This window comes from Ambystoma mexicanum, chromosome 14 (assembly GCF_040938575.1).
Source record: "Ambystoma mexicanum isolate Mex_15411 chromosome 14, UKY_AmexF1_1, whole genome shotgun sequence".
NCBI classification, from domain to species: Eukaryota; Metazoa; Chordata; class Amphibia; order Caudata; family Ambystomatidae; genus Ambystoma; species Ambystoma mexicanum.
In genome coordinates, this window is record NC_090940.1 from 434,729,935 (window position 1) to 434,752,447 (window position 22,513).

The 22,513-nt window shown below is 43.6% G+C and overlaps 1 protein-coding gene across 4 annotated transcripts in view; it reads right to left on the reverse strand.

The window, feature by feature from the left end:
• The window catches only part of LTBP2 (latent transforming growth factor beta binding protein 2), a 1,918,131-nt gene that overhangs the window by 567,846 nt on the left and 1,327,772 nt on the right, over positions 1-22,513 (reverse strand). For all 4 annotated transcript variants that reach the window (XM_069637635.1, XM_069637634.1, XM_069637633.1 and 1 more), the window contains exon 13: positions 17,379-17,468. In XM_069637635.1, the coding sequence (XP_069493736.1) occupies positions 17,379-17,468 (90 nt within the window). The remainder of the gene's footprint in view (positions 1-17,378; positions 17,469-22,513) is intronic.

Genomic DNA, 22,513 nt, shown 5'->3' on the forward strand with positions numbered 1-22,513 from the left:
GAGACTTGGAAGGATGAATAAAGCCATTAGCAAGGTATTGGTCCAAGTATTGCCGTAGGTGACGATTTTCAGGTTCCGTGAGGGCGTAGATTCTACTGCATGGGGGTTGTGCACCGGGCAGGAGGTCGATTTGACAATCGTATGATCTGTGAGGAGGTAATGTATTGGCCTGTTCTTTTTGAAAAACATCCTCAAATTCTTGGTATTCCTGAGGTAACTGCACGATTGGGTTAACGACTGTAGCCAGGCCTTTGTTCAAAGTTTTCTCTGGGTAACAGGTGTGTGCACAATCCGGGAAAGTTATTCTCTTCTCTCGCCAATCTATGCAAGGATTATGTGTTTCCAACCATGGCATCCCCAGTATTATCTGGAACTGTGGGGCTTTGATTAGATCAAACACAATAGTCTCTTGGTGCCCATCTTGACTCAACAGTGTCATCTTTGTAGTGGAATGAGTTACAGGCCCCGAGGCAATCTCAGTTCCATCAACTGTGGTGATGACATCCGAAGTGGTCTTTTTGCAAAGAGGTAGATTCATCCTTGACACCAATTTGTGGTCCATATAGTTTCCTACGGCCCCGCTATCTATGTATGCCCTTACTACGTGCATACATGATGGCTGCTTGGGATCAAGTAGGACCATTGGGATGATCAGATGCGAGGTCTGAGTGTCCTTCTTTAAGCTCGGCAAGTGGACCTCTACGTTTGTCGGGCGTGGTCGTTTCCCGAATCAGGCTCTATGTGGCTTTTATCAGCAACTCCTACCACCTTCTTGGGTGGTCCGTAGGGCAATCCCGTAGAAAATGTCCTGAGGTTCCACAGTACAGACACAACTGCACCTGTCGTCTTCTTTCTCTTTCCTTTTGAGTTAAGGGTCCTTTAACCCCCCCGATCTGCATAGGTTCAGATGCATCTGTACCTTTGGGGGCAAGGTTGGGTTTAACCAATACCCGGTTCTCGAACTTAGCTCGATCAGTCTTTTGGTTCTGAAGTCGGTGGTCTAGCTGGACCACTAAGCCTATAAATTCTGTGCAATCCTGAGGTGGGTTGACAACTTGAGCCAAGACATCTTTGAGTTCTCCCCGAAGTCCACGATGAAACAATGTAATTCGTTTTTCCTCCGGCCACCCGGTTTCCACCACCAACCTACTGAAGGTTGCAATATAGGTTAGCAGATCCTGGTTACCTTGTCGTAAGGATAAAAGTTTGTTGTCCAGGGCTTGACCCTGTGAGTGTCTGGCGAATAGTTTTTCCATGCCCCTTTGAAAACCCTGAAAATCCCAGAGAAGAGGATCATCCTGGTTGACTAATGGAATGGACCAATCCGCTGCGCTGCCACTAAGATATGACAATACAAAGGATACTTTGGCTTGGTCATTTGGGAAGGCTCCCGGTCTGCATAAAAAGTGCAAGCGGCATTGGTTCATAAACACGGCAAACCTTTTGGGGTCCCCAGCAAAGCGTTCGGGTGGAGCTAACGGAATATTTCCTGGTAAAACCACTTGCACAGGATTGCTTGATGAAACGGGGGTTGGGTTTCCCCCATATCCAGGTAGGGGCGTTTGCCCAGCTTGGTTTTGCAGTAGTTGCCTAGCCAGATCATCCGTCCGCTCCTTTGAGACAATCAGTTCTCTCCTGAGGGCATTAGTCTCTTGGCGAGCGGCATGTACTTCCGCCCTAAATTCCCCCAATAATTGGGCCAGTTGGTCGGTTTCCGAGGTTTCCATAACACCCGGGTGGGTATTTTTAGAGAGGCTTTTCGTTCTGTTACGCTCACCTGGACCCAACAGGGGTTTCGATCGGACCCGGACAGCTGCAGTCTTCTTCAACGTGATGCGTAGTGCAGAGTTGACTGTCTGGACTGATCTGCCTAGTCTTGTCTGCTGGACCCAAAGAAGTATTTTCCTGCAGGTGGAGATAGGGATTAACTACCTGTGGGTTTTAGTGATGGCCTCCCAACTGTTCTCGGTCTCCCCCACTAATCACCTCCGCTATCCCCTTAGTAACCTCACCTTATGTTCGTAAAAGATGAGCTCTCCGTCCTGCGTGTCTTGCAGGGGCGCGTAGATGCCAGTTACTTCACTGGTTTGAAGGCGTTGGGAGAGTTCCGTTAAGTATTGACTCTGAAGTCCCTGGCGGGATTGGTAAGTATCAAGTTCAAAGAGTTCAATGTGCCCGATGTTCACTCTTGTCCCCTTCCTTCCTTAAGTTGCAACTGAGTTTGTGAGAAGAAGGTCTCGTAGCTGCTGCCGGCTATAAGGTAAGAGTCTGTGTTACCCAACGCTGTCGGGTAACTATTGCATGCGTTAACGTGTTGTTTTTCTCCCTCTTTACAGAAGCGGCTTATGAAAATGTGGAGAGTTATGGAATAATACCGCCAGTGGTAAATCAGGTAAGTCTATGGTGGTAAGAGGTTGTATTTGTTGATTTCCTTGGCTCACCTTCTTTTTCTTGTGTCCCCTAGGTGTCGGATTACGGCGAAGAAATGATGGAGACAGTGCCGGATCGAAAGATGCTGTGAGAACTGGCGAGTATGGCGCCGTGCTGGAGCTGGCGAAGAGACGCGTGCAGGACTGATGTACTTTCCAGGTCCGGAGATGAAATGGTTCCGGAATTAGGTGAGGAATTTGAAAATAAGTTTGTTTTCTATCCTTGCCCTTTTCCTCTTCTTTATTCTAGGAGCTCCGGATTCGAGGCGGGCGTGGCAGTAGACTGGATGCTGGCTGCAGGCACGGTGAGCGTCACGCTGCTGTATGCAGAATAACGCGAAGCATGTGCTGCTGTTCGGGTGTGGTTTAAATAGCCTCCAAAGTAGTTCCAGGTAAGAAGTTCCCTAGAGCCACGCCCGAGTAAAAAATAGTCCCATCCAGGCCTCATGTAAGTTTGGACTCTTTTGCAGCATGGTCTGCATCAGGTAAGTAAAGTCTATGAGCCTGGCGCCTATGACGCCAGGACTAATTTCTATGATGAGCCTGGCGCCTAAGGCGCCAGGACTGAACCCAGACAGCCCCTAACCGGGGCTGCTGAGGTTTAAACAAATGTCTGGATGCCTGCTCCCGGAGCTGAGGGCCTTGGTCCTGATGCCCGGGGGTAGGCATCATGAGAAAGTGTTTTGTTTGTGTGAAAGTCCTGGCAGGAGAGTACACCATGTGAAGATTAGTGTTTTGTTTGTGTGAAAGTCCCGGCAGTAGAGTACGCCAGGTGAAGACAAGTGTTTGCAAGTGACTCTGTGAAAGTCCTGACAGGCCAGGCACAATCAAGAGGGTGTAAAAGAAGGAGAATCTCAAGGAAGCTTCATACCCTTGATATTTGTGAAGTGCATAACAAATTAACTAGCAAGAAGAATCTCAAGGAAGACCAATACCTTTGAGATTACTATAAGTGTGAGAGAGAGTCTGTCAGAAGAATATACCAGGTGACTGGCGAGCCTGGGACTCCCAGCCAAGTTGAAATACTGTAAAGAAGAGAATCCATAGGAAGTCATATTCCCTTAGGATTTTGTATCTGTTTCAAACAGGAGGAGAAACCTGGGAAAGGGAGTTATTCCCCGGAATTGTGAAGGAGTTTGATTATTCTTTGTTGGAACTTTTTGTTGTTGCGAAAGCTGGGGAAGGGAGCCTGGAATAGTGAACATTGGCCACTTGGAACTTTAGGTGGGATTCTTTCATCTTCGTGTTGAAGTTGAACATTTGTGCACCTTGACATCCAAAACCAACACCCTTTGCACCTTAGAATTAGTTTTAAATTGTGAGGGCCAGAATAGGATTTCATACACAGGAAATATTTTGCTTTGGACATCTTGACAAAGTACATCCCCGTTCGTTTTCCAACCCTTGTATTGTTTTGAATAACAGTTTATAACTTAAACTATGAGTTCACGTCTCATTCTTGCCTCCACACAAAAGTTAATACAAAGTAAGAACGTAATGAAAGTACAGCAAATTAAAAGGAAGAGCTCAGGGAATTTCTTAAAATCACGAAATCCAGCGTTAAACTCTGTAGCGGTTATTCCAAGCGATGAACCAAAGGAGGGCTTTCAATCTGCTGGTTTGAAAAAAAGTAATCGGAAAAACAGCAAAACAAGAAAAATAAGGCTCCACAACGTGAGCATCGTCATCAGATCACACCTCTGATCAATAAAGAACCGAGTGCTACACGTGTGTTTCAACAAACTATACTGTCCTATCTGAAGAACCAATCCTTGCAATCCCAGAAAAAGGATCTTGGGTCTGGGCATTTCAAAAATGTAAAAAATAAAATAAATAAATAATTGAAATGAGTCATAGTACTGATGAAGCAGTTTTACCATCCACTATTCAACCTTTGCAGGAAGCTACGAGCAATGTGAGTGAAGAACTGTGGGATCACTCAAGTCAAGAAAAATTAGCATCAGTAATTCCAGAGGAAAGAACTAATTTATCCAGAATAAACTATCAGAATAAACTATCCCTGGTTGCAACATAAGGAGTCTATAAGAAAGCCTCTTCAATCCAATTGGTTTTGAACTTATATTTAAGGACTCTACTCAATCTATTTTAAATCGCTCTCGCTCCTTGCTTTATTTGAGTTAATCCCACCCTTCATTCAGTGAGCACCAAGGATTTAGCTGAAGTGGAGTTCATAAATATGCAAAGAACTGACTTGGTAGTAGTCTATTTGTTCTCTAGATTAATTTACAATTTACTCCTGAAAGAAGTAGAATCCCTTTTGAGCCTTGGTATTGACGTTTTGCCTTTACGAGAATAGAATTGTAAATACTAGATTTAATGATTTAATGAAAATCTCAATAGTAAATACATCTCAATCTCCAAAGAAAAAAAACGTGGGCAAAAGAAAGAATTATTATGTTGTACGATAGTTGACTACGGGCTATGAGAGTACAGTCTCAAAATCAATCAGAAAAGGGTTCAAATGAGGCTAAGGAATGGTCTTGGCTCTCAGCGGCACCTCTTGGAAATAAAAAAGCTGCAGTAAAGCTATTGGGTCTTTAGACCATATAGTCTAAAAATTCTCTGTTGGAAGTGCAGAGGTTATTCATGCCTCTTAAACTACAAGGATACATTTCCTGTCTTACTAAATTATGAATATTTTTTTAATGCTGGAGGTTTGGCTGCTGGATACCCCTTCCTCAGTTATTTATTTTGAAAAAGCAAAGAAAGGTCCAATATGTCGCCCCTTTGGAGGATTTCAATTGGATTAAAAAAATACCTTAGGTTTTAGAGCCAAGGAATGAGTATCTTCTTTGGAGAGTCTAATTACAGTGGGTCTAACATATGAGCATAGTAATCAGAAATGTAATATGATATTGGTCACAATTTATTTGATTCCACTACGAACAAACATTGACTTGATTTTGGAAGCACTAGGAGATCTCTTAGACGAATGGGTTATTGTTATGAAAACTGACAACATTGTAATTACGGGTGATTTAAATTACTCTTGTCCTGACCTATCTAAAAAAGAAAAAGATGATAGTCTTTATTATAGGAAGAATGCGTCACATGTCAATGGAAGGTTTTGGTCAAAATACATGTCATCATGGGGTCTGTAAAAATTAAATGGGTATATCCTCAGTGATACTCCTAGTCGGCCCACATGGAGACTGGGGATGGTTTATTCAGCTATTGATTATGCCTTTTGTTCATTGTATCGCTGGTCATATATATCATCTATGATAACAGACCCATTATTGTTGAGTGCTCACGCTTGCTTAACAATAATTTGTTGTCTTCCTGTAGAATATTACACAAGAAATAAGGGAGCTATTTGGGTGGAGCCTAACATTGGTGGCTCTCAAATATTTTGGTCACCTACTACTATAAATACATTTAATGAATCAATACAGGTATTGCTAGGAATAATGACAACAAATTAAATAAGGTTACAACTATTACAGTTGATATGTATCCCAATGTAGCTAAACAAGCCTATGATCACTTGATAAGAAATTGGAGAATACTCAAGAAAAAGCACTTTAATATCCATCATTCTTATGATGAATTATTAACAGCGAGGGAAAAGTAAAATATACGTATTGTTTTAGAGCACAATGATGATCTAACCTCTGTCATGGAAAGGATGAGGAAAGTTAAGCAACAAAATCACAATTGGGAACAAATGTATAGACAAAAGCTATACATAAATGATAATGAAAATATGCTATCTAAATTGAATAACAAGTCTTCACACTTCTTCTTGAAATGTATTAAAGGTTTATTTAGTCGCCCAAATAATGCAATAGGAAATGTTATTCCAGAATCATGTTTAGTTGATCATTAACAACTCAATTGCTGTTTAAATGCAACTATCTACAATTGTGCAAGGGTAACTATTCAGCATGTGAAATTGAAATTAAAATCAGTTAATGTAGAAACCTGAGAGATGTGGTCCCTGATGGTCTTCCAAACGTTGTCCTAAAAGCTAATCCTGTTATGTGGTCATCTATTTTTAGGAGAGTATTTGAGAACATGCCAATTTACAAAAAGAGTGATATGACCAATCCTGGTAACTATCACCCGATTGCATTACAAGATTCTATAGCAAAAACCTTTGCCGCTATACTATTGAATTAAATAAATGTTCTAATAGAATTGGGAAATCGACAACGGTCCAAATACGGTTCCAATCCAAAATAGCAACATCACTTTATGATTTTGTAGTTACGCTTCTTCAACAACAGGGGCTAAAATCAAACAGTTCACCATTGTTTAGCATATGTGTTGATCTCTCTTTTATGTTCAACCATGTTAATTGTAATCGTTTGTGGAATAAACTTTGGTCTTAGGGTATACAAGAAGGTCTCCTAAAACTAATAATGGGCCTATATCAAGACAGCACTATATGCATTATATTGGATGTGAGAGGTAAACTAAGTAAAGAAATATTGACCTTTAAAGGACAGTGCAAGGCTTGTGTCCGGGTGCTAGCGCTATTTAATTTATATATCTTGTACTTGATTGAAGCTGTAGAAAGCATCAATACATTCCCACCGAAATTGGGACACTTGCAAATTCCCCTCTTATTATTTGAAGATTATATGTTGTTTGATAGGACCATTTTGTGCTCTTGCTTCGTTGGAAGATTATATGACATGTAATAACTTGGAAATTAACACAACAAAATCAGCAATCTTGAGGGAAGAAAAGATAAGAGAGGTAGAGCAAATAAGGACAAATGTTCTTGGTTTATAGAGGGGAACAAGATTGCCTAGTTAGTAACTCACCAGGGTTTTAATATTCAGGAAAAACACAGTAGTAAAGACACCACATTAAGATTAAGAAGAAAATTGGTTCTGCTTTGGTGCTAATGCGAAAAATTATGTCAAAACATTGTGCCTTGGACTCCAAGATGGCGGCCTGCAGAGAAGGACGTCTGTGAGCGTCTCTCTGCACTGTACCGCTGCAAAACTGAAAAATAAAAAGATACGTGGAGCAAATACTACCACAACTCCTCCACACAGAAGGTGAGAAAAGGACAAGGAACCCCCACCGAGTGACAAAGAATACGAGGCAGTGCCGCACGAAGGGAACAACCCCCTCCGACGTGAAACACAGTGATATGCAGCCACAGGGTCCAGACAGAAAAGGCTTACGCAGTGAGGGAGCAGGAGCTCGCCATATCCAGGAGCCGGCTGGAGGCATAGTGGAGACATTTGCTAGTTGACCTGGAACAGGCAGGAAAGCAACTCAGCCGTCCCCACAGAAGACCGGATCACTCGGCAGGCAACCTCCCAATCAGGAAACAAGACCGGAGGGGGAGCGCAGATACCATCTTCAACCGTCCCCCTCTTCCCCCCGTGTGGGAAGTGTGAGTAGTGAAACATTAACAGAAGCGGGACGGACCCGTAAGGGGAGGAAAAGGAAAAAACACAAAAATAAAATGAGGGTAGCACCAGGTAGCACCAGTACGAAGGTGAAAAAGTGAGAGATAAAGAGCCGGGGTCCCAAGCATATTGAGGCAAAGGAAGGAGGCAGGGGAGAGAAGCACCGATGATACGGCCCCGAACACCATGAAATGCAGTGTATGGGGAGAAGCAATATAAAACCCCATCAACGGACAAGACCCAGAGTAGGTGCCAGGACAGAATAGCCAGGAGGAGCGGGAGACAGCATCAAGGAGACAAGAGCTACGAGATCCCAGGAGGGGGAACCCAAAGCAAGGCAAAAGCATTGGGGGTAGCCCCCCTCACCCTTCCCCTCCCGCACAATAGATCCAATAAAAGCTGGGAAAACAGGAGCAGAACTTCCGAGGGGCAAAGGCCAGAAAGAGGCAGGGGAAGCAGATCATAACGAATACTCGGCCCTAGAATTAGAAAGAAGGCGGAGCAGGGAAACAAGAACAGGGGACACTACAGAACAACATCCCCAGCAACTGAGTAAAATAAGGGAACCATTGTCAACACTGAAGGGGCACGTCGGAAGAGGCCTCAATGGCATCCATATGTCCAAGACAAGGGCAAAGGTGGAGTCAACAACTCAACAAAGCCCCCAAGGAAGACAAGAACCAAGTATCAAACAATTGTGGGCCCCAGGGAATACAGCAAATCCCAGGAGAGAGGATACTAACCAAAGCCAACCCATGCTGACAACCAGAGAAGAAGGCACGATGCCAAGCAAGTAAGAAACCAATTCATGTCCTCCTTCCAAACCCAATTCAAGACATTGAAAGACGTAATGAAACAGTCACTACAAGAAACGAGAATCGACGTGGCTAAACTGGAAGAAAGAACAGACACTGTAGAAAAAGCAGAACAGAATATGGAAGAAGATACACAAAAAAATGATGAAACATTGGACCACCTAGTACGTCTATCTCACAATCTTGAAATCCGGTGTGAGGACTTAGAAAATCACTCAACGTGATCGAACATTCTGATAAAAAAAACCTTTCAGAAGCAGTGGAGGACAAAGATTTTAAAGGCACAGCTCAACAACTCTTTGCAGACATAATGGTGATGGACAAGGAGGAACTGGTCTAAGTAGACAGAATCCATCGAGTAGGACCAAGAAGGACGGGAGAGCCAGGCGCACGCCCAAGAGATGTTCTGGTAGCAATTACTTCATACAGCCAGAAGTAACAAATCGCACGGAAAGCGAGGCTTGCGGGGCAGGTGCGAATAAACAGAGATGAGGTACATCTTTATCAAGACCTCGCACAGACTTTGCTCCAAAAAAGGAGATGGATGGGTCCAGTAGTGAAATTCTTAGCGATGAAGCAGATAAAAGTGTACGTTTCCTTTTGGCCTACTCTTTACATGGGATGGACGAAACCAAAGGATTATGACTTGTAAGGAAGGAGAACAGATCCTAAATCTGCAGAGAAGATGGAGAGAGCATAGAGGAACAACGAAGTGAAGAGGGAAATCGCAGGAAACCGTGGGAATTGAAAAGTGGAACCAAACTTTGAGAGGAAGAGAAGGGTTAGGAGCTGAGAACACCGGAAGGGAGATAGAATATAAAAGGAGAAGAAGAGGACAGAAGAAAGACCTAGAAGAAAGGCTAAGACAATAACACGTAACATAAGTTTGTGGTCCAAGGGGAGAGGAAGTGGGGGGTGAATCTTGGAACCTTAAGTGGGGTTTAGTAATCCCCACAATGATTTCTCTGGGAAGGCATGAGAGCCAGGCATGGCAGACACATCGTCCTAGCGCTCATAGGAACCTGGATCCTCCTCAGAGAGAGAGGGGAGAGGGGGAATCTAAGTTGGGAGTTGTTGTTGACAAGTTGTGGGATGGGGGATGGGGGAAGGGAAGGTGAGGGAAGGGAGGGAGCCAGAGGTGGAGACTACATAAGCCATAAAATGGAACTAGGGAGGGGAGGGAACTAGGGATACCAAGATGAAGAACCTTGAAGTACTAACGTACAATGTGAGGGGAATTAACACCCCAGTCAAAAGGAAAACAATACATCTCCTTCGGGGAGAAAAACTTGATATACTTATGTACCAAGAAACACATATAAGAAAACAAGACAAATGGAAATATAAAATCAGAGGATATACTCAAATATACCAAGCTAATGCCAGGGAAAAGAAGGGAGGGGTGTTGATCGCGCTACATGATAGGCTGGGAGGACAAGTCAAGGACTCTGAAGTGGACAAGGAGGGAAGATATGTATACCTGAACGCAGTCATAGGGGGCCAAATGTTAACACTAGCATTGATATACGCTCCAAACATGGGGCAGGATGGCTATCTAAGGGGATTACTGGCAAATCTAGAGACCTTTGCTAAGGGTGACATCATATTAGTGGGAGACTTCAACATAGCGTGGGTCCCAGGACAAGATAGGAGTGGGAATACACCATAGGGAACACAAGCCCCATCCAAAGCACTATGGTGGAAGATGGCTACAATGGCCCTCCACGATATTTGGAGGGTAATAAGAGGGCAGGAACAGGGATTCATCCTCTACTCACATGTACACTCCACCAAGTCACAGAGGGAGTACATTTGGGCATCTACAGGGCTATTGGGAAAAAGTAAGAGAAACAGAAGTAGGATATATCTCCCTGTCAGACCACGCCCACTATGGATAAGCATGAAGTTGGGAAATATAAAGTGGGACTATGGAATTGGAAATTCCCCACGGTCCTCCTATATGACCCAGTAAAGAGCAAATTAATAAGAGGAAAGATTGAGCAATATTTCGGAGAAAATGAATCAGAGGAGGTACCACAGGAAACAATATGGGACGCATTTAAGGCAGTATTGAGGGGGCACATTATAGCACTAAAGGCGTGGAAAAAAGACTTGGAAGAAAAATTAAGAGAAATACAAGAGGAATTGGCGAATGTCTGGAACAATACGCTAAGAAAGGCATTAAGACATATTCAGGGACAACTAGAGACACTTAGAACAAAGAAGGGTGAGAAAGCACTACTATACTTGAAGCAGTGGCACTATGTGAAATCCAACAAAGCCGATAGACATCTAGCCCAACAATTAAAGTTAAAAAAGGAGACACCAACAATCATAAAACTCCGAAATAGCCAGGGGCAGGACAAAACAACAAATGCAGACATCGGAGAAATATTTAGGGAATTCTATCAGAGACTATAGCATCAGATAATCCCTCGGAAGAACAACAGGAAGAATATCTAACAAGACTCCCCATTCTGCCGATAACGGAAGAGGAACGTGCAGACATAGAGGAGGAAATTATGGAAGAAGAGGTTGAAAAGGCGTAATGGATTTACCAAAGAATAAAGCCCCGGGTCCGATGGATACCCAGCTAGCTTTTTAAAGAAATATTGTGACATTCTGACCCCAATCCTCAAGAAATCATTTAATACATTTGAAACAAAAAGAAATATTACGCCTTCAATGAATGAAGCAAAACTCGTAGTGTTCCATAAACAAGGTAAAGACCCAACAATACCAGGGTCATACCGACCAATAGCATTTATCAAGCTAGATGCAAAACTTTATAACAAAATACTTGCTAATAGATTAATCCCTCTCCTGCCGAAATTAATAGGACAGGACCAATCGGGTGTCATACCATCAAGATAAACATTTGACAATGCCTGCAGAATTTGCCATCTAATTGAAAAAATTGGAATACCTCAACATCCAGCTAGTCTAGTGTCGCTAGATGCAGAGAAAGCATTCAACAGGGTCGAGTGGTCTATGTTGTCCAATACAATGAAACATATGGGGTTTGGCACAAAATATCTCAGCTTGGCACAAGCTAACTATGGGACACCATCAATACGCATAACTCTGAATGGAATAGTATTGGCAAAAGTATCATTAGGACAGGGAACCAAACAAGGCTGCTCATTAGCTCAGCTGCTGTATGCAATATATTTAGAGCCCCTATTGGTCAGAATACGAGAATCGGACCAGCTGACAGAATAGAAATGGTAGAAGAAGCACATAAAACAATAGTTTTCGCAGACGATATGCTAGTAGCCTTGTTGAACGCGGAACACTCACTACAGGTTTTAATAAAAGAGCTGGAAGCATATGGAGCGATATCAAGACTAGAAATAAATAGACAAAAATCCTAAATGCTAAACTTATTAGAGGACCCCAAGGTAATGAACAGATTAGAGTTGAAAACGCACCTGAAACAAGCTGAAAAATGCATAGCACCTGGGCATAATCCTTACAAAAAAGATTGAACAAATGTATGGGACGAATTGCCCACAACTATTGGAAAGAATTAGAACAGACCTGATGAAATGAAACCCGTTCACGATAACATGGTAGGGCAGAATGACGACAATAAAAATGGTGATACTACCTAGATTAATTTACTATTTCCAAGAGTCCCAAAAACGTGCTTTCCCTAAATAAGGCCATTAATGCATACAAATGGAAAAGGAAACCTCCCTGGGTAGCAATGGCAACACCTACGGCCCGAGGAATAAAGGAGCCTGGCATTCCTACACTTCTCCAGATACTATGAGGCAGCTCAATAACGGGTCATGAATGGATGGCTAATGGGAGACCAACATAAAATATGGGCACGACAGGATAGGGCAGTATCGGGATCTTCGCACATGTGCTCCTGTGGATGGACAAAAGAAAGAGACACTCTAAAACCAGGATCAGTGAGAAACTAGCAGTAGGAATAGAAACATGTGATGGGGTAACCAGAAGGGGGTGTTATCGGTGAAACCATCCCCATTCTATCCAATGTTTGTAAACCCAGAATTTCGACCAGGAATAGAAAAAGAGGCATTCAGGAAGTGGGAAAAAGTAGGTTGCGAGAAAATAAGGGATATGTACAAGGAACAATCACTTAGACCGTTCGAAGAATGCTCTTAGGATATAGGCCTGAAGGAAGGGGATAGATTCAAATACAACCAACTAAAACATGGACTAAACCTCCCAACAATTAAGGAGGCAGCAACAAGACAATTGATGCTCTTTGAACAATTTATTACAACAAACACAGGGTCAAAAAGCTTAGTTTCCAACCTCTATAAGCACTTGAATGATCAAGAAGAGCAGGTTCACTGGAACTACATGAGAAAATGGGGGGAAACATTGGGAGAGTCCATACCAAGAAGACAATAATGGGCCTCATTGGTGATTGGGCAATAACCAGCCCATTACGAGATAAGTGGGCCGGTAATTGCCCATTCGCGAGTGGCAGTAATGCCGGGCTCCCGATCCACATTCTGCCCCATAGGGCATAGGGCTGAATGGGGTGGGGAGCATGGTTAATAACGGTGCTAGTGCAATAACAAGTTCTGCTCGAGGGTGACGCACAGACTGCCAGGTAAGACCTGGCGAGCTGTCAGGAACCCGCAAGCAGAACTCGTAATGTGGCGGGAAGTTATGAACGGTGCCGGTGCCTTACCGGCACCATTCATACCGTGGTGCCACCCTTGTAATGAGGCCCAATGGGAATATCTGTGTGGTACAATCCCTAAACTAATAGGCTCAATTCAACTATGTGGATCAAAGTTCTTCTTCAATGTCATTATACGCCAGAAAGGATCCACGCTATGATTCCCCAAGCATCGGATCAGTGCTGGAGGGGATGCAACGCAGTGGGCGACTGGCTGCACATATGGAAGAACTGTCCAATATTACAATCATTCTGGGGGAGGGCAGGAAACAGATGCAAGCAATATACCAGGGAACGGAACAAATGGGGGACAAGCTCTGGATGTGTGGAATGTGGGTCCTGGGATCGAAAACACATACAAAAATCCAGAAACGAGGCTTGAAGAACCTGCTGAAAGCAGCATGGCTGGCGATAGCACATAAATGGAAACAACAGACCGCCCCCAAGATCCAGGATTGGCTGCAAAAAGTGTGAACTTTGTGGCACTAGAATGGGTAACATAAAATCCAAGGAGACAGGGGGAAATTCAAACAAGAATCGGGACCAGTGCTGACATACCTAGGAAGTGACTACCTGGTAATATGGGTCCTGCATGAGATCAGAATATTAGACATATTATGAACCAATATGAACAAGCAAACAAAGAGAAGAGACAGATACCATTTCTGGTGGTGAAGAGGAAAGTTGGCAAGCTGAACATTTCATGTTGTCTCTTGTGTATCGCAATATCAAAACTAATTAAAATATATATATTTTCAAAGATTGTGCCTTTATGTTAATTCCAATTAAAAAAAATACTATGGGAAAGTTATACCGTACCTAATCCATGGACTTGAACTATCTATCACGTTTAGCTGCATGTCAAGTATTGGGCCTTATGGAAGTTGTTTTTTGGAAAAAGATTCTGAAGCTTCCCACTCCCCCAAACTGTAATTTATTACGACTTGGGACTTACATTTTTTATTATCTTTTAAACGTAGAAAATAACTAATTATATATTGATTTGAACAGAATGTATTGTTAAATACTGTCAAAATTGGATAGTAAAACCCTAGACTTTCAGGAAAATCTAGACACAGCAATGAGAAAATAAAAAAGTATGATTGGAATCAACAACTACAACAACGATAGAAATATACATTATTTTCAGAATACATTAAAATGGCCACACCTGTGCATCATCTCCTGAAGTATCTTGTCCGTTATCGTAACAAGCACTTTCATATGTCATCATGAGATTTGTTTTAATTTATTGGGAACCCTGGAGCGAGGGGTCTCTATTTGCGGTTTCGATATGAATATCGGTGCTTGTAGGTTATTCAAGAATAATTCACAATATGAAACACTGAAAGAGCTTTTTGTATATTGTGTAGCTACAAATGATTATAGAAGACTATTATTTGCAGGATTTGTGAATAATCCAAGCACGGTGATCGGAAAAGGGCTTTTGGCTACGTACTAATAAATCACTGTTCATTGCACTTCATTTTTAAAAAAAGAAATGAACCTTTAGAGGAACAATTTTACATAAAAAATGTAATGAATTATTTTTTATGTTTGTAATTATTAGGTTAATACGCTAGTTTTTTTTATGTTAGTTGATGTATATGATAAGTATTACGGTTTTTATTATATGTATGTGTATGGAGTTTATTTTATAATTGTGAAAAGTATATTTTATAGTATATAACAATAAACAAAATTTAAAAAGGAGACGCATAGCCAAGGCATCCCCAAAGCAACCCTAGGGCTTCCAGAACATAAGGATGGCCACCAGCTGAGCACACGGAGATGAAACTGTGAGACCCAAGTTGATGCTCACCTTGTGAATCTCTAACATAAGAGGACAGGAAAGAGAGTACTAAGCTACAAAGGAGCATCAGTGTTTAGTGTAAGCCTTAAGGATTGAAGGCTTCCTGGATCCCTGGCCAGACACCCCTAGCTCTCATGACATACTCCTGTGAGTAAACATGCCTAGTTAAATTGCCATACCACTGAATGCAATCCCCCGACGACAGAAGGGGAAGGAGAGTAGGCCTGAGCAGACAGGGGGAGATAGAGAATCTAAACCTCAGCAGAAGACATCACCTGAGAGAAAAGGAACTAGCAACTCCTGCACCAGACTAGAGCCACCAGAGGACAGAGTTGCCATCTCTGTGGATCCTGAGGAGGAAATGGTGGAGAAGAGGAAGAGAACGCATAAAAGAAATACATGGCCAAGAAAGAGACAGAGCATTCTGACTTGAAGCCAATGGATCCTGCCAATGGATCCTGCAGTCCTAATATTCTCCACCTCCCGGAGGCAGGCAGATTTCAACAAGAGAAGGTGAACCTATGCCAAGCTCATAATGTTGGAAGTTACCAGAACCAAAGCCTAGGGGATCAGGTAGCATGATGGCACCAATGTGGTCAACCCCTTTCCTGGCACTTGCACCGGATTTATCAAATGGTTACATTGATTCCTCTTTCTCCAGGCGATACCCTCCCACATTTCCTTCCCTTCGCACTTCAAAGGGGGCTTCCCCGATGCCACCCTCTCCAGACACCATCCCTGCCCAACCACCCTTCCTCCACCAGCTCAATCTTTTCCTGGCTTGAAATAGAGGGTTTCACCCCCATGCCCTGTCCTCCCCTGACACATATCAGTGCCAACCCTTTCCACCATGGCCTATGCTTCCCTCACCTTCACCCATACCTCCCTGCAATCATCTTCCCAGACCCACCCACCCTGACATCGGGCACTTTCCTTTTCTCCACGCTCGGGATTCTCTAACCTGAAATCAGCAAGCAGGAATTCGGTATGTGCCGAATGGTACCATGTGGGTACAGCTGAAGTAGATATTTCTTGGGTACCTACTCAAACCACACACAAAAAATACAGAATTCTCTGGTTCTATTTCATAGTTCCGCATTTTAAAGGTCGAACACAAAAAGACAGATTTATCTTGGCCGTTTTTGTGTTGGCTTTAAAATGCGGAAATAATACATACTGCCCCCTCCTTGCCCACCCCCACCCTCTCCCGCTGATTCTCTCATTAATAGGGGGTTTAACCCCCCGAACTCCCCATTTCCCCACCAACCACCCCTTACCTCCTCAACACACACATCCTTCCTACACAAATGCAAATAGACACGCACACACGTACACACACATAGAGACCAAAACTCACCTCTCACTCCCATGACGACTCCCAGAGCCTGTCAGCCCCTGCGCGCACCTGCATGCAGCAGGGGCGTGACAGTTCGATTTCGAAAGATTGCTCCGTGTGGTTACAGCGTGGTTTTTGTAAATCTGCTTTTTTTCCTTTTGGAAAAAAGAAAACTGCCATTTGACCTAACACACATTCTCCAAAAATCAGATGGAAAAAGACGAAAAATGAAAATCCCAGATTTTGGAATGCAGAATAAGCAAGAAAATTGAATTTCAAAACAAACGGCCAGTAGCTGCATGAAGTGGTCAGGCAACCAGTGGATCATTGGGTAGGGGTACAGATCCTATTTAAGAAGAAATTGGTTTAAAAAAATACATCAGAAAGACTACAGGTAGATGAGGTATGAGTTAGTTGGACCATTATGCCCTTAAAATATCAAATTACACGGGAGTATCGTTTTGATTTTTTTTAAACCATTCAACTTTATATTTTTGATTTAATGACACCTATAATGTAAAATAAATCAATTCTATTGTTTGTGATTACTCTTTTTCCGTTCTATAATTACACTATTCAGTCTTTCAACTTTCAAGACTTTCAAAAAGAAACATTTCTTGAAAAGGTTCATTTTGTGTTCCTTCTGAATTGCAGAATGTAAGGGTTGTCTGATATGGGGTGGGGGAATGGTCTGTTTCCAGGTGTTCGCTTTCATACACTTTAGACATCTGGTTTGGTTATGGTTTCGCTATGAGTGTGTTGCAGTTTAAGGTGAGAAGTCTGAACATCCTCAACATGCAGCGACGGTCCAACCAATCGGAACATTCCCTGACACAATTCAATCAACTCCAACAAACACTGATCATTTTCAATGACTACAGTCTCATCTCACACAGTTATGCAGTACTATTTAAGGAGTTCTGTACCTGTTGTTTGGATGTCTGCGTTCACTGGAGGTTTGGGCTCCGGAATCCGTCTCACTGGCAAGCTTGGAGTTGGACTCACCATTCTATTCTCTGGCACATAAAGAGAGATCTGGGTTAGCAGCTGGAAGTGGGCACATCTCCCACTCATATATCTTTGCAGCATGCACATCATCTCCTGCAGTTTCCTACCTTTCTAGCATCTGAACTTGTGACCTGCAGGTAGATGTTATGTTATATTATGTTATGTTATTCAGCATTTATGTAGCGCTCTCTATATCATTGGTATGACCTCAAATCGCTGTTAGAATGAACGCACTTGGGGACTGTAGTCCAGGTCAGTTGAGAGAGTAAGGTGTCATAGGGTGCTTGGATGCACCAATTATGTGGGCAGCTGGTGCAATTGCCTAATGGTAGCTGCAGCCTAGCATTAGGTGTGGTGGTATTTGATATCAGTTGAATGTATGCAGTCTGGAGGATGGACACCACGACTGGGTTCTGGCTGCGTTAGGCCTATGTAGGATGCTTATGTGTGCAGCTAGGCCGGTTTTCGTGGGATGTAGCAGCGTTTTATTAGAATAATGAGGTCTTCGTGGAGTAATGTTTGTATGTGAGCAGCTAGGTCGAAATCGATCGAGGGGTGTGGCTGCACTCTAATTGTGTGTTGGTGTAGATTAGAGAGTAAGCATAGTGATATGGGAGGTGAGTGTTTGGATTGAGTTATAATCTAAGGAGCTCGCAATTCCAGTTTTCAAGCGCACATTTGCTTTGTAGTGACTTAATAAGCGTATTCAGTGGCGTCATTGCTTGGGATCTCATTGAGCATTTGTCATCGGGTTGCAGGACTTAGTCACCTCAGATGGTCATAGTCAGCATTACAGAAAGAGCCACATTTTTAGAGCTTTACGGAAAGTCATATAGTCTTGGGTGTGTCGAATATGCGGGGAGAGTGAGTTCCACAGAGTTGGGGCTAAGGTTGAGAAGGTGGATCCTCCGATCCTGACAGAGTTAGACGTTGGAATCACTGGAAAGAGGGCCGTGCTTGGTCTTAGAGTGCGAGATGGAAGGTAGGGTTTTATCTTCTCTTGTAGGTACGTTGGGCCGGTCTTGTGCACTGCTCGGTGAGTGATGCATAGGGTCTTGAAGGTGGCCCTTCATCCGACTGGGAGCCAGTAGAGGGTTCAGAGAGCGGGCGAGATGTGGTCTCTGTGTCCCATGGCCAGGAGCAGTTTTGCGTCAGCGTTTTGGGCTCTTTGGAGTTTGTTGAGTTGGTATGCCGTTGCTCCCAGGTATAGGGAGTTGGCATAGTCCAGTCTTGACATCACAATAGACATAGCTTTGACAAGTCTGTTGGGGTAGGAGAGGTGGGGAAAAATGCGTCTGAGACGTTTGAGGTGGTATTGACAGTTTTTTGACACGTTGTTCTGACGGGAGAGGGTTAGGCCTGAGTCCATAGTGCAGCGTAGGTTTTTGACTATATCAGAGGGGCGGGGAGGTGGGCCGAGGGAGGGGAGCCATGAGAGCCGATGTGGGAGAAGAGCAGTATTGCAGCACACCGTGATTTCGCTTTTTACCAGGGTTCAAAAGCAGGTGGTTTGAAAGATCTCTGAAGTAGGAGCGAAATGTGTTAAATATTTTGGTGCCTTTTGCTATTCATGTGATATGCCGATTACAAAGATTTATTACTTAATACAGATAATGGGGCTCATTACGAGTTTGACGGGATGCTAGGTCATCGTATTACGTCCATTTTTTTCACACACCACACCGCCAAACTCATGATGAGCCATGTTCGCTAGGCTCTAGTTTTAAAAGTACATTGCATTTGGTTATCCAACAATGAAACAAGTATAGGTATTCAAACCGCTGCAACACCCCTACCCGCACCCACACATCCTGCCCCTGGTTTTCCCCCTAAGTCTGCTTCCTTTCTCCTTCTGTAGTAGGTATCTGGTGAATATGAAATGTAATCAAATTGTTTAAATGATTTTTATTTCTAACATCTTTATAGCGCAGATCGTGCTCCAGTGAGTGTCAGGGCACTGTGCATGAGAAGCCAGAACAAAATGCAAGCTAGGTGCTCAAAATAGATAACACATAGAGCGTATGCCCCTGGGTAACATAAAGGTGCAATCAAAATAAATACAGTCAGCAAAGACATGTTAACATGAATGGTCCAGTTCAGCATAAAATAAGCCTTTTTATGAAAACAATAGCATAGTAACCAAATCACTCTTACATTTCAGGCTTTAGTAGAAACTGCACTAGATAGATGGAGGGTCACTCAAAAGCATGGTAGCCAAGTCCACCCTTAAAGTTCAAACTTCAGGAGACACTGTGCTAGGTAGACGAGGGTCCCCTCAGTAACATAGTAACCAAGTCCACCCTGAAAGTAAAAACCTGAGGAGAAACTGAGCTAGATAGATGCAGGGGCCCCTTAGTTGCATGCTAACCAATCCCACCCTCAAAGTTAAGACTTCAGAAGAAACTGGCGTAGGTAGCCAAAGGTCCCCTCGGGAGCATAGTAATCAATTCCACCCTTAAAGGTAGAGCATTAGAATAAACTGCACTAGATAGATAGAGGGTCCCCTCAGCATGGTACCCAAGTCCACCCTTAAAGTTCAGGAGAAACTGCAGTAGGTAGATGGAGGGTACCCTCAGTAACATAATAACCAATTCCACCCTCAAAGTTAAGGCTTAATAGAAACTGCAGTAGGTAGGTGGAAGGTTCCCTGAGTAGCATAGTAACCAATTCCACCCTAAATGTTAAGGCTTTAGAAGAAGCTGCGGTAGGTAGGTTGAAGGTTCCCTCAGTAACATAATAACCAATTTCACCCTCAAAGTTGAGGCTTAGAAGAAACTGCAGTAGTTAGGTGGAAGATTTCCACAGTACGATAGTAACCAATTCCACCCTCAAAGTTAAGGCTTTAGAAGAAACTGCAGTAGTTAATTGGACAATTGCCGCAGGCTTCAGAAGAAACCGCAGTAGATGGATGAAAGGTCCCCCCAGAAACTTAGAGTGCAGAAAGTGGTCATAGCAGATCCTGAATTGGGAGAAAGAGCTCATGAAGACCTACAGTTAAAGTAAAGTGTGCAACATTAACTGCAGTGGACCCCTAGGGAGACAACGGGTCTGATTCTTAAACATTTTTCTGGTGAAAATGAAGGGAAGCGCTAAGACATTCTTGCATTTGCACTATCAACTTTTGCACTGATTCACACAGTTCATCAGTGCATCTTCTGTTGCCCTTCCCCCATGACAAAATTGCACAAAGCTGGTTGCCTACGCCCTAAGACTGTGGAACCTCCTCCCCCTCAGCATCAGACTCGCCCTCACATTCCTACAATTCAGAAAAGAGCTCAAGACCCACCTCTTCAAGGAATCTTTCTGTCTCAACACCTAGGACATCACACAGCCCCTTGCGCCACCTGACTCACTAGACAACACCCGCCCGTATCCTCCCTGCCACCGGGTGTAGCTGTTTCCCTTCTCTGAGCCCCTCTGCATTCCATCCCATGCTGTTTTTCTGTTCTGTTGTTACCTCTGAAAAGCGCTCTGTTATGTATCTATATTGGTGTATGCCTCTGCAAAGCGCTCCGTTGCTTCTCAAAGCCAGGTTCGCGCTCAATGAATACCACAATAATAATAATAATAATAATCGGGGAACCTCTTCACATTTCATTTTGCATCCTGAATTTGCACCTGTGGGTTATCAGCTGTTGAATCAGGGTACACCAAAGGCAGGCTGGAACAAGCGATAATGGCATGCGGTTCACCACGCTGGCCACCATCACATTCCCCTGGCTCAACATCCTCTGCATTGCCTCTGGGCTCTGTACATTCTTCCCCTCCCCCTCCACTGGCCCCCAGGCCCATTTCCTACGCCATCTCCTCTCCTTCCCTTCTGTCTGCTCCTGTAATGCTGTACATCAGTCCCCAGTTCCTTACACCATCCCAGCGCAGCATACAGCACCTCCCCTGCAGCAGCCATGGAAAGGGAGAAGAGGTTCAGCTCAGATCCCATTCTATTTCAATGGCTGCCATTCTTTTCCATGCCAACTTGTTAATATACACCAATATCCAATATGCAAATGACACACAGCTTTGTCTAAAGATCAGTCGCATAAATGACATACCTTATAGTGGCTTGTTCATAAGGGGCAACGGGGTATCGGTTTGCTACCCATTATAGAGTAGTCAATCAGCCACAGCATTCCCAATGCAAAAACCTGAGTGCACCGCCAGTTGCAGTGAGTAGCTGAGGGAGCGCTCCAGTTTTATGTGGGAAACTAAGTTCCTTTGTAGCCAGTACTCTCCTCCTCTCCCCTGCTGATCTCCTGGCTGAATCTGGTTACCTTCTACCCTCTGATCTCGGGCACAGGTCCCCTCCCTGCTAGTTTCACACCTGCACTGCCCCCCTGGCATCCCTCGCACTCGGGGGACTGTTTCTGTATCCCTACAGAGCCCACTAGCACTTGACATCTGATGTCTGCACTTACCCGTGCACTTGCCACAAGCTGGCTGCACTCTCTATTTATGTTATTGCTATCCTATGTACTGCACTTCCCCCTCCCCTTCCCCCAGCACTTTTCCCCTTCCCCCTTCTCCTGCACTTGCGCAATCTCAATGACAACTGGCCTAGTAGGATCGCTGTCTCTGTCTTCCCTCTGTATCCCTCCCTTGCCTCGTCACGCCTTGCAACACTTGTGTATCGGCGCGTTATAAATGCCATCCTTATATCATATTGTATCATATCATACATGCCTAAAAGCTGTTTTGATACCCAAGCCTGGAGAGTATCAACTTAGTCCGGAGCTGAGGTGGTGTTGGTGATAAAAGCATCTCAGGAAAGTAAAAAAAGGAAGAAAAAAAAAGCTTTGTGTGTGTATATGCATGCATGCGAGGGGTTGAGTGTGGCTGTATGAATGTGTATTTGCGTGTATGCACATGCAAGGGAATGGTCCCCGAGGTGGAGCCTTGGCAAAGAAATGTATTCGTCAGCCAGGCCAGCATGGCAATGGCCTTTTACAGTGACCACAGACCTACCATGGAAGTGTATTCCAACAAGAGGTGAACTGCCCTGATCGGTCAAAGACAGTGTATGTACTTAAACAGTGGCTGACAGCAGAACTGGAGT